Genomic DNA, 13,146 nt, shown 5'->3' with positions numbered 1-13,146 from the left:
TTCCTATCATAAAGGAACTAAACATGTTAGTATCAGCAACATTCTGCCCTGATCCTGTCTCTTAGTCTGTGTTACTTGGAGTCCTCAGGTATCCAGGTATTCTTACCTTCACGCCATGGCCCACATCATCCAGCACCGTGTAGTCTATAGGTTTTCGAATATACCTTACAGGACGTTCCATGTTCGCTGGTGCTATAATTTTGTGAGTTCTTGATGTGTTCTTATTGGTCGTCAAAATGCCTATCTCTCTGCGAGCGACCTTTTCTTTATGGATGTCCACAGTCTAGATTAAAAACAAGAAAGTATGGGTTTCTTTAGGCATTTGCTAGTTGGGTTTTTTTGCAGAGCTAGCTACATGTTTAGGCTTCACTGTTAGATAAAAGAGTCTGAACTGAGTTAATGATGCTGGAAGGATGCCAGTTTATTGATGAAATGAGTTTAATCTACATGAATGTTGTTAGAAAATTGCACCTTAATGAAATAACCAATATTAGTAATAAAATTACAATTATACATTACTGCTTTGACACTCTAAAGACACTATGCAACCACAGTCCTTGCAGATTAACCCTCAACATTCTTATGACTGGCACTAGTAATAAATTACTCCAACTCCACAGCTGGGAAACCAGGACAGACAAGCCAAGCAATTTGCCCACAGCCCCAGAGGGGGCTAAGCTTGGGAAGTCTGTGCAGTAATTTCTTTCAGCAAAGCCATCAGTGCATATCAGAGTAAGAGTCTGCACAAAGGAGGACTCATTTCAGCACTGAGGGTAGTTTCAGTCATACTATTTATAGCAGCTTTACTGAAAGAATAAAACAAAGCCTTAGAGATGCAAGTAGAGGAATATAAAATATGCAAGTACCATAATTTTATTAGAAAAATACCTAAAGGATAAAAGAAATGTCAGTCCAGCAGTCAGTGAAAAATCAGACTAAGCTTCACATAACAGACATGTTTCTACATGCAATATAACCATTGCTTAAAACCCAGCTGAAGAACAAGTGCAAATCAAGCATCAGATGACATAGTAAGTCCCACGTCTAGGAAGCCTAATTCGAGATTTAGGGATTGAACGTACTGGTTTAACCTACAAGAACTTCAGGATCTCATTGCAGAGGATGGTATCTGAAAAAAAACCCACTTGGAGCATCAAGCCACCACTTTTGCCACTAGAGAAAGTAATTCTTAGTTTGTAAGCATCAATTCCTCCTAGAGAGGCTGTCATAGAAAAAAAAAAGAGTGAAGGTTCAGAATGAAAGAAAAATCCTTGTCCATCACTACTCATTTAGGTACCTCTCTAGAAACAGTCTAAAATAAATGTTGTGATGTGCAAAGTTTTGTTTAGCGAAGCAAAGAGGAAGCACAGCATTAGCTTATATTTCCCTCTACTGCTGTATGAAGCAAGTTGAAAAAAGCAAAGTCAGTATCCAGGAAATTACCATTTCTAGGAAAGCCAGCATTCAGTGTTCACTGTGAAATGTCTTCAGCTGAACTGCTTTTGTCATTAACTGGTGCACATGCTTAAATAATCTTAAATTCTCCTGACTACAGAAAGACATAAACCCCTCCTTAACAGCTTTGATAGATGCCATTGCAGAATATAAGTGGGAACACCAGTGGAGAAGCACCTAAAAGCAGGGATACCAAGCAAGCTAGTTTTCACAGCTTAGAGCTAAATAACAGACTACTTGTAACACTGAAAAAAGTTCTTTTACTTTGGAAGTACAGAGAATATTAATAGAAGTATGAGTTGAGATTTTCCAGAGCAATGCAAGACATTAGATATGTATGTCTGCATTAGCTTATTTGGAATAAATTAATGAAATATTCCAATAAAACTTTGGACCAAGCTTTATTGTTCTAAATGCTCATGCTCAGAAAAATTTCCAAGTCAGGAATTAAAAAAACACTTTTCCAAATGAGACAATCCTTTATATCAAGCATTTCCCACTACATCAGTATCAGATAACACTCAATGCAGCCACATTTGCTCTGGCAGTCAATTTCACAGATGACAGAGTGAGGACTACAGAACAAGACTACCCCTATTTTTTCAAATCCAGCTAGTATTTGTTCTTTTCCTTTTAGAGACTAAAATGCATGTTAGTTCTGGCTTTTATTTGTTTCTTAATCCTGCTGAAATGGTTGTATGAGTGCTGTGCTACACGTTCTTGGATCATCTATCTTCCAACTTCTCCATACAACCTGAACCTTTGTGTTCAATAACAGCAGGTCTCAAACTACTTCTTAAAACTCTTAAATAATAGGTAACTCTTCATATTTCATAATACATGAGCATTGCACAAGTGAGAAAAAGAACCAACTTTAGTTTAGAATCATGTGAACACAGCAATATAGGAGGCTGAGAACATCAATCTAGGAAACGTACTATAATGTTTCAAAATAGGGTATTTTAAAATAATGCTATGTCCCTTGAAATAAACCATGCTTCTACTGCATTATCACAAAAGAAATCTGTTGTTACTAATAAATTTTTTGTTCAGTGGATGGACAAAAAATGCATCTTTGTACTAAGAGTTTTCTTAACATTCATGGTAAAAGAAAAGAGAAACCAAACCAAACCAAACCCTTCACAGTACAAAAAGATGCATGTTCTCCTAGTGGGTAGTCCATAAAGACTGACTTTTCCTCCCTAAAAATCCATAAATTACTGTAGTAGAGGGTAAGAAATTCCAGGAACAGATGCTGTACCATATCTGCTTTGGAAGCTAACTTAATACTGCAACAAATTGTTGTTAATAAACTCTTAGAACAAGTGAAGAGCGTATATTAATTTTATCAGACAGCTTATCCAAAATGAAGTATCAAGCAGAGATTTGTGAAGTCTTTGCATGGATTTCAGTAAGGTAAACAAAGCAAAGAGGAGAGCAAAGAGGAGACTGGCAGTATCACAGCACAGGGCCAGCAGTGGGGCACACCTGTAAGCCCTGAACGGCATTCAGGCGTGTCTGTGCAAGAGACTGACTTGCTGTTCAAAGCAAATGAGAGAGACTGCAACTCCTGCCACATCTGGCACTGCAAAAGCACGGCAGGATTTTACCCCTATGCAAAGCAAAGAGTCACAGCGTAAGTTTTGCCCAGAGCAATAAGCTGCCCATCACAGCTACCAGACAGCATCTTACTTCAAGAAGTTACTGATCTGCGTATTATTAACTCTTATATGAACATTATGCAAAACAAAGCACACAACAATTCAACAATTGTTCATTTTTCTATTTTTATTTATATCTGTTTGATTAACATTCATGTGGAAGTTTATTCTTTAGTCATGTTTTTCACTTCCAAATGAGGAAATACTCAACACTCAAGCAATTTTCAGTAGGACAGCACAGTTTGCAACCAGATGAGTTAACTTCCTACAGAGACAAGCCAGGTATACCAGGTAGCAGCCAAACAGACCATAATCAAAACTCTGGTCACACTTGACATCTGTAGCTGTGAGTAAATGTTTGCACTGAAATGGTAACAAGACAGCTAAACAATAGTCAGTTTGCAATTTCATGTGCAAAACCTACTTTTGAACATCAAAGAAGGAGAGGAGCAAAGGCTGGCTCGCTGGCTTGGGTTAACACAGGTTAATTAGCACTAGCAAAGAGTCAGACCAGCTTCAAGTATGTTTGGCTTATGCTGAAACATAAATATACAGTGTAACTTAAAATTTGGGGTATAGGGACGGGACAACACAATCCAGTGAGAAAAAGTCTTGCATTTCACCAGTTTGGAGAAGAGGGAAAAGCACTAAAGTAACAATAAATATGTGGAGGAATAAGGACACCACACACCCGACGAATGTGATCAAGCAAATGCAGTTTATTACACACTGCACACGGTTTATATATAGGGTTAAAGGTACGTTCTATTTGCTAAATTGAACCTCACACCATCTAACTGCAAACTCTAATTGGTTATAGTCCATATCTCATAAGTCCAGTGTTTTGGTGAAATCATCCTGACTGTTTTCAGGAACATCTCCAGTATTTTGTGGGAAACCTGAGGAGTTCTCATGAAAAAACTTCTGGGGAGTTGCTAAGAACTCCTAGGGAGTGATTTCTCCTTTAGCAGACAACAGCAGCTATGGCCTTGCTGCTTCTGAGCTGATACCTGCTTTCAGTCTCACAGAGTCTATACAGATCTGAATTGCTCACCTCTGATTTTTCTGTACCAACAAAAGCACAACATGTTTCCTTTGGGAAGCAAATTTAACTCGAACAAACCCCTTTGCCATTATAACTGGGTGCTCGGGACTACGCCAGCTAATCCAGAAGCACAGTTAAGACTGAAGGTTGAAGGAACTGTTAATTATTAGCTGCCTCCACTATCTATCTTCTTCAAATCATATGAAAAAAACCCCCAGCTGGACAACAGGATGTAGAGTTAAAATTTAACTGTTTGCTTTCTCAAAAGCAGCCTCAAGGCCAAGTGCAGCACAGCAATGATACAGCAAATAGTTATTCTTTTATTATTCTGTGCTGCAGGTACCACTCTACACACATGTTAGTGTACAAGCCCAGAACAAACAATTTACAAGAAATAGAGACTGGAGTACATCTGGCCAAACTAATATGAGGATATCTAAATATTTTCATACAGCTCACACATCTAGGGATACGGGGGGAGGGAAAGGAAACAGAAAAACAATTCAAGCTTCTACAATCTTTTTAATCTTGAACAACTACAACTCAAATTTATGAGCCAGACACTTACACAGCCACCACTTCTTTCACCAAATGCATGCACAGCTGGTAAAGAACAGGGAATAAAAGAAAATATAATCTCTATTAAATCAACTCCACTAACCAGGTACTGCCAACTTCAGACTGTCCTGAAGGACAGGACAACTCATTATACTAATACCACAAATTTACACTAGCAAATACTCTTTAGATTTGTGTTGACTGATACTCCAGAAGCATTGCACAGGAAAATTCCACTTCAGGTTTCCTACTCTGCTCCTTCCTCAAAAACGAAGCTGTAACAGCACACACACTGACCTGGCTGAGGGGACAGGAGAAGCATTGTGTGGTGCTGCACAATTGTCTTACCAATAAGCTGGGAAGAGCTGCCAGGCTTTTGGGAATAGTGGACTGTTGAGCAGGGGAGAGAACAGCTCCCTAGTCCTCAACACTGAGAACGGTGGCTATCAGATAAAAAGGGTGGACAAACAAAACTCTTCAAAACAGAGACTAAGATACAGTGTATAAAGGTTTGGGGTTTTTTTAAAAAGCAAATAAAAACCACCCCAAAAACAACCAACCAAACCTAACCACCAAAAAGCCTCCACTCCCCAAACATTTCCCACTCCCCCACGCCAAAATTCAAACCACAATATGAGTTTCAGGAAGAGACAAAAGTCACTTCAAGGACATTTCCTTCATTTATAAAAATCTAGCACCAAAGACCTAAAAAATCTTAAAATTACAACACCATTTTTACTGACAGCTTTTCAGACCATTTGATGCAATGGTTTTAAGAACCTTTATTTTCACATCACAAATGGCCTTCAAACAAGTGCCTGTGTTGCACAGAGCTGCCAGCCAGTAAGTTTTCAATTTGTCCCTAAGCTCGCTCAGACAAGAAGGAATGTAGGCTCAAAATCCACAGACTTCCCTAAGCTGCTAATTTATCTAAAGCGAGGAGACAAGGAAGGCTGAGCAGCTTGTTATTGGCAACAGTCTTCTGTAATTTTGACATTGTACCCCTTTGTCAATTTTTCAGTTTGTGGTTGAATATAGGATTGAGTCTGATAGTACCACTTTATTTCAAGTAAGTAAAGCCCTGGTTACAGAGCAATCAGTGTTTTATATATATATATATATATACACACACACACACACACACACATAACCTAAGCATTAACCGAATGCATCAGAATTACTTTATACAAACAAAACCACAGACCTAAGATGTACCAGCCATGCAGGCAGCATGACCTGTTACCACTTCCCACCCCCATCCTCCCACCCCTTGCTGTAACCACACATCCTGAGCCTTGGTAACCTGTTTCACACAAACTCGATGCTGTACTTCCCCAGAGTAACCTGTTCCACACCTTGAGTGCTGAGTGTACCTCAGAGCACTTCAGTGCAAGGACATCAAACTACCAGACTGTGTCCAGAGGAGGGTGACCAAGATGGTGAAAGATCTCAAGGAAAAGCCACACAAGGACAGGCTGAGGCCACTTGGCTTGTTCAGCCTGGAGAAGAGAAGGCTGAGGGGTGCCCTCATGGCAGCCTACAACTTCCTCAAGGGGGTACTGGACAGGAAAGGTGCTGGTCTCCTCTCTCTGATGATCAGCAATAGTATATAAGGAAATGGAATGAACCATGCCAGGGGAAGTTCAAACTGGACAATAGGAAAAGGGTCTTCACCAAAAGAGTGGTTGGTCACTAGAACAGGCTCCCCAGGGCAGTGGTCAGGGTTCCAAATTTGTCAGAGTTTAAGAAGCATCTGTATGATACACTCAGTTATATGGTTGAGTTTTAGGGAGTCAGACTGGATGATCCTTATGGGTCCCTTCAAATTTGAAATGACTCTATGCTAAAGACAGCATTACTGAATGTCAAGTTAAGAGAGAGAACAGTATTTCATTCATTCTAAACCAAAGTTGTGAAATTCCTTTAATCAAAGGGCATTACAAGAATGGCATGAGAAAAAACCCCCCAAGACCTCTAGTCAAAGATAAGCCAATTGGAATACTAGATTTGACTTATCCCATCAGGCTGGCAATTCACCAAATATAGTATCTCACTTCAGAAAAAACTGTGCCTGATGTCACAAAATACTGGGCAAAGACAGTTTTCAGACTGAATCTTGCCAAGAAAAGTACAGCATACATGGGACAGAGTGTTGCAAAGTTTAGTTTCCTTTCTTGACCTCTGGGACAACTGTCTGGATTCTAAGCCTACTACTTTGTGTTTGAAGATGAAAGGTAAGATCTGTTCTACTAACTTGTAAAAATTATCCATAGCTTCAGATTTAGTTGGTAACAGCAGTAAAATACATATAATTGAATGTTAAAAACATTCTAACAGCAACAAGTATTTTCTAAAAGTTCATTCACCCAGACTATAAATTGCAGTGTTAACCAAAGGAAATATAACTTAAGAAACAAACACTAAGGTGCCTTCAGCACCTCTTAATAAATTAAAAAAAAAAACCAACAACCAAACCCTCACTCTTTGCAATCTTCCTAAGCCCAGCTTTAATATTAACCCTTACTGTCATTCTCCAAAATCACAGATTGCATTGTCCTGCTATACAGTTCATATAACAAGCTTCCCTGAAAATAAACTGATGAGACTAAGAACATAATTCTGTTTTAGAAATACACATTTATTCCACTGCTACTTCCACAAAGACATTGTATTTAATAAGACACTAATAGACAAGTTATGGAAAATTGAATAACAGCACTGAAGAGATTCTGGACAAGGCACGCTGTACAGGCCACTTGCAAGGAAGTCAGTTCGACCTACAAAAAGAACAATAAAATCCCCAGCTCTAATGAGCTCAGCCAGACAGTTAACTTCTTTGGTGAGAGCACCACTTTATGCTGTTATTTTGTAAAGAAAATTCAACATAAAACTCAGTATATTCAACACAGAAAATGTGAACATACTTAAACTGCAAGAGAGATATTCTACAGAAAAGATCAGTTAAAGGTTCGAGGCACATCAGGCATGAAAAAGCACAAGTGAATAGTTTGAAGGTTTACAACATGGTGTACAATCAGATGTCTGCACAATGTTACAAAGTATATATTTCATTAACTCTTGATGAAAGTGCTAATTCAAGCATTGGACTTCATGACTAATCCTTATATATTGTATGACCCCCACCAAGATACTGCCTGAGAAACTTATGAGAACTAAAATAATTTATTCCCATTTCTTATCCAAGCACTAAGCAAGCCTGGCCTCATGGGAGACATGGAGAGCAGTGTCAGTACAACCAGCATCAGTCACCCTTGTATCACCATACACACACTCATTCAGTCCATGGGGATCTCCAAAGTATGAGGCTGAACAGGCATTGGGAACTAGAACTGTCAATTCCACTGACAGAAATTGTTAGAACACCCAAGCTGTGACTGCACCAACTCAATTATAGACCAAAACTGGGCAATGTGGTGAGCAGTTGCCACTTCCCAGTTCTTCAGCACAGACATCAGGTCAAGTTAACTAAAATCCCAGAAGCATATTAGAACACTTAAAGAAACATTGACAGAAGTACTGCCCTTTTATCAGTGACTGGTGGGACCAATCCTGTCTCTAAGGCAGAAGACTAACAACCTTTTATCATGTTCAGTTAGACATCAACTGTGTGAAATTCGAGTCCCTAATTAGCTCTGAAGAAATCTTCATCTCACGGTACTGTACTAGAAGCTTTATACTGCTTATCTTTCAACTTCACAGTAAAAAAGGCAAAGGTCTTTCTTAGCATCTTTCCCTTCAAGAGATGAATTCAAGTTATCTTTAACAGCCCCTTGGACAGCCACCAGAATCAAGTTTGCTAAAGTACTGTCAATTTATCAGTCAATCCACAGAAGAAAGTCAGTGCCAGCAACAAGCAAGTTACCAGACAACAAGAAAAAGGGAGATGCTTTTTTCAGTTCCCCAAATTCTTTTCAGAATATAAGGCTTTCAAGGGCTTATTATTTCACATACACAATCCTTCAATCCAGTTTTCACTAAGGCTAATAGTTGCCTGAACACCACTGTCTAATGTCATTTGAGAAGCCTCAGAACATCCTGCCATGCCTTCTGAGCTGCACCATGAAAGACACGTCTCCTGTCACCTCTGAACAATTTAGACATCCAAGTTTCACCTTGTGTGTTTGCTTTATATGTGCTGCTGGCAATGTAGGAGGCAACAGAAATACATTTAAGAGCTGCAAATCCAGCAATGTTTTCTGGTAGGTTTATAGATAGAAGTTTCTCACACCTTCCCTTCAGCATGCAAAGTAACAACAGTAGGACAGGCTCTCCAGAAAGCTTCATCTCCTGAAGTCCTGGTAAATCCAGGCCTCTTAAGGTAAAAGGCCAGAGGAGCCAGATAAGCCATGTCTCATGTAATCTGATATGTCACCTTCCTTTTCCTGCAGGGAGGGCTCACATTCAAGAGCTTTTACAGATTAACACAATGAACTAAGGCCATCAGCACAGATTTATACAGCAACTTTCACAGTCCATGTAAAACATTCGGCATCAGCAGAGGACAAAGGCACTTGAGAGATCAAAAGAAAAATAATAAAAGAAATACTAAGTCCTACTTGAGAAATAAGTCATATGTAAATGCACACTTTTAAAATACACTTGTATACATAAACTATATACATACATATATATAAAATCACAAAACTAACAATGCATTTTACAAGTATCACCTAATGGGGAGAAGGGTTTATAAAGTGTAGGTTGTGGGCTTTGACAGTTTATCACTGTATTTTTTAATTATGTTTGAACACAGATTATATGTCAGTTTAATCCAATAGAGATAGCCCCTGACTTAAGAATTAAAATCTTTTTCTTTAGATACACTAGCAGATTTTCTGATTCTCCATCAGCATAAAGCAGACTAGACTTCATCGAGGTTTGGAGATATTTTATACCTTCTCATACATATTTTTTTCTGGGGTATCAAGACAGTTGCGGCAGGGGGAAGTGGTCAGGGAGGGAAGTATACCATAGACATCCCATTTACTCAGGACGCTTTGTTTCCTGCATGGGTTTAGAATTCAAAAGCACTGAAAATAAAACAGTAACGCCCATAGTTCTATAGCACGTTTCTTAAGCTACATTAATTTCAAGACATACTTACAAAAAAATTGATTTCTGACTGACACAACATATGGTTGCAAACGTTATAAAAAGCCTCACTAAAATCAAGATGTTGAAAACAAAAGCCAGAGAAACAAGCTTAAAGATTACTGGCCACAGACAAATAGCCTCACCTTCAGCCTTTCTTCCAAAAGGAAGACCAGGATTCACTGAGAATTGGACCCCGACTGGACCCCAATTTCCAAAACACAACCTGTGGAGTGGCAGGTATACCTATACAACAGCATTGAAAAGGAAGAAGAGAGGCCTGTTCAGCTAAAGGATTATCTCTATAGATGCTTTTCAGACTACCCTACTGGCAAAAACAGTCACACGTTCTGCTGGTGAAACTGAGCAGAAAGAGGACGCGGAGAAAGGACAGAACAAAGGGGCTGGGAACAGGTACATGACATTCTAGGACAAGAATCAGAGCACAGAAATAAGCCCACTTGTCCCAGAGCCAGATTTGAGTTCATGCCTGATTTTTCTTTCCTGGTGCCAAGTGCAAATGGAGGACTGCTACAGAGGGCACATATTCATCCTTCAGACAGGACAGAGGGAAAGAAGCTTCTCACATTATTCTTGCTTATTCTCTTCAGAGCATGTTCATGTAAGATGCTGAGAACATAAAATGGGGCAGCTGACAGAAGCCAGTAGGTCTCACCCGTGAAATGCCACCTCAGAGAATTAGGGTCTATAAATGAGAAGTATCTATGGAGAGATACAAGGGTGTCTCATCAAACCCTCATTCCCTGCTCCCCACCTTCCCCAACTGAAAGGAAGATGATGCCAACACAGAGCATAAGGAGGGGAGGTCTGCAAGAGTATCTTTGGGAACAGGGAGAGGGATGTGGGAAGCAAGACTGGCAGATGGTAACTGAAGGCAAATGGAGTTAAGTCCTACAGAGGCAGAGATTTTTAGCAGCTCTACAGAGGCCCTTGTTACAGAAAGAAAACAGTAAAAACAACAGCCCTCCCTCCTTCCCATTGTATTGGTGAAATGCCAGAAGCACTTTGCTAAAGTTCACTTAAGCATGGGGGAAATGGAACTTCAAACATCTGGAGTATGGAGGTCAGACAGCGCTGCAGAAGCAGCTGGCCCTGCATGCAGGAGGCAGCTGCTGCCAGGATGTCAGGCGAGCGAAGGGAAGAGGTGGGATGGGCCTGTGGCTGGAAGCAAGAGCCTGGAAAAAGGCAGTTTGAAGTTCTATTCCTGGCTCTGCCAGACTTCCTGTGCTGCACCAAGGAAGTAGCTTTGCTGCTTGGGCCAGATTCTTGGAGCAGCACTGAGAGGAGACACAGAGTGTGGGTGGGCACAGGTACAGGCACTGCTGCCACAGCTGTCTGCTCTGAGCACAGTGACAGACAAAGATACCCCACATTCCCTGTAAAACACCTTCCACCCGTATGGCCAGGTTTTGTGAATGAAGATTTGGGAAGGGCTCTCCCCACCTGGGTGTGCCCTTCCAGCCTGTGCAGTGGATTTTTTAGGTGAGGCTCAGAGTGCGCAGAACTGGCCCCATCACTTAAATCCTAAGGTCCACCTGCCACGGCCGAGCGAGCTTGGACAGTGACAGTGAAGTCCTCGGGACTGTCACAGCACCCAGTACTAACTGGGGCTGACCCTGCTGAGCATCTGAGATCTGACGGGATGGGATGGCAGGGAGGCATTGAACTGCCAGGGGACAGTCCCACTGAGACTTGAACTCAGGACCTTGGGATTCAGAGTCCAGAGTGCTCCCCTTTACACCACGGGACCGCCATCCATGCTTTTAATTGCTATTGAAAATGCCTAAGTAAGTTATGGGTCATATTTCCTGTGTTTTGGCAAACTCCACCGCAGATTTTAACCTTTTGAGAAATCAAACATACACGCTGTGCAATGAGTAGTGCATTATGAACATTACTTGTTAAAAAAAAAAAAGCAAGCCCTCTAATGACCTCTGATACATGTTCATGGGAAGTGCAACAAATTTTTGTATTCTAGGTAATTTTTTTATTTCTTTCACATTTAACTGCTAATTCAATACCTTCAAGAGCTTAACTATAATAAACAAGCAGAAAAAATGCAACACTAATGTAGATCTCTGTGAGAATACACAAAAAAGGGGAACGGAGATTATTTGAATTTTTCTCTGCCTGCCTTCTGAAGTCTGGAGCTTTTGAGTACATGTTGAGAGTGGGGAGAGAGGGAAGCTTTCATGATGTTACTCACTGTTCTAATATAAAAGCCCTGATCCCTCTAGAATATGCTTTCCAGTCTTTGCAGGAGACTCAGCTGTGGCTGAACCCCACACCCCACCACTTCATAACCACTGCCTGACAGGAAATACAGACCCAGCTCTGCACCAGACCAAAACCACAGCACATGGCAAGTTAACAACAGTTGACCATCTACTTGACTTTCACAGTACAACAAACACCTTTTTGAAGGTCAGTTATCCTACTCAGTCCTCCCTCTCACCCATCATCTCCCCTTCACCAAGACAGGATTCCAAGAAGAGAACCAAGATACAACCCCTCTCCTCTAGGGTTCTACACAAGGAGTTGAACAGACATTTCAGTGATTGGCCAACACAAGCTGCTGATTAAAACCAGTCTTTAAAGCACAAGACACTTCAAAAGCAAAGTGTTTCAACTGTACCATCCCACCGATACATTTTTGACAGAACAACATTGGGGATGTGCAGTCATAACATGTTGTGTTCATATTCAGTCTTAAAATGCAGATAAATGCTTTTGATTACATGAAGTCAAAATCCCAACCGCATGTGTGAGTTCATTTCAGTATGTGAAATTAGAATTTGGTAACTTCACAAAAATTTTCGATGGGTATTTCTGCAGATACACATACATGAGTAGACTTATTATAAAAAAAAAAGAAGAAACAAAATATGCTTATGCAAGCTCCCATGTAAGAGCTGCAGCATTTAAAGTGGTTGAATGAGTCCCTCTTTTCCTTACTACTGGAAGCAATGCACTTGTCTAGAATTAAACAAAACGTATAAACCTAAATACGTTTTTGACTGAAGGAAAGCACATGGACAGAAAGGGAAAATGAAAACTGCTTCTTCAGTAGTTTGGACTCACCAAAGAACCACCATGGGAGTAGAATAAAACTGTATGTCAAACGAAAAGTATTTTGTGTGCCAAAAAAAGCAACATCGTAGGAGATGAACATGTGCAATTGCAAAGAGCACTGCAGGTGGCTGAAAAGGAAACCATCTAAAAAAAGCCTATAAAAATAAACTGAAGAGAACAAGTTGGAATTTTCTGAAAGTTTGTCTGAGGTAAGGAGCTGAT

General features: G+C 40.2%; 1 protein-coding gene across 12 annotated transcripts in view; it reads right to left on the bottom strand.

Moving 5' to 3' along the window:
* ABI1 (abl interactor 1) overlaps positions 1 to 13,146 on the bottom strand; it is a 79,095-nt gene that overhangs the window by 28,678 nt on the left and 37,271 nt on the right. For all 12 annotated transcript variants that reach the window (XM_071560079.1, XM_071560081.1, XM_071560080.1 and 9 more), the window contains exon 3: positions 107 to 283. In XM_071560079.1, coding sequence (XP_071416180.1) covers positions 107 to 283 — 177 coding nt within the window. The remainder of the gene's footprint in view (positions 1 to 106; positions 284 to 13,146) is intronic.

This window comes from Pithys albifrons, chromosome 7 (assembly GCF_047495875.1).
Source record: "Pithys albifrons albifrons isolate INPA30051 chromosome 7, PitAlb_v1, whole genome shotgun sequence".
Taxonomy (NCBI): Eukaryota; Metazoa; Chordata; class Aves; order Passeriformes; family Thamnophilidae; genus Pithys; species Pithys albifrons.
This window is presented reverse-complemented; position numbering and strand designations above follow the sequence as displayed.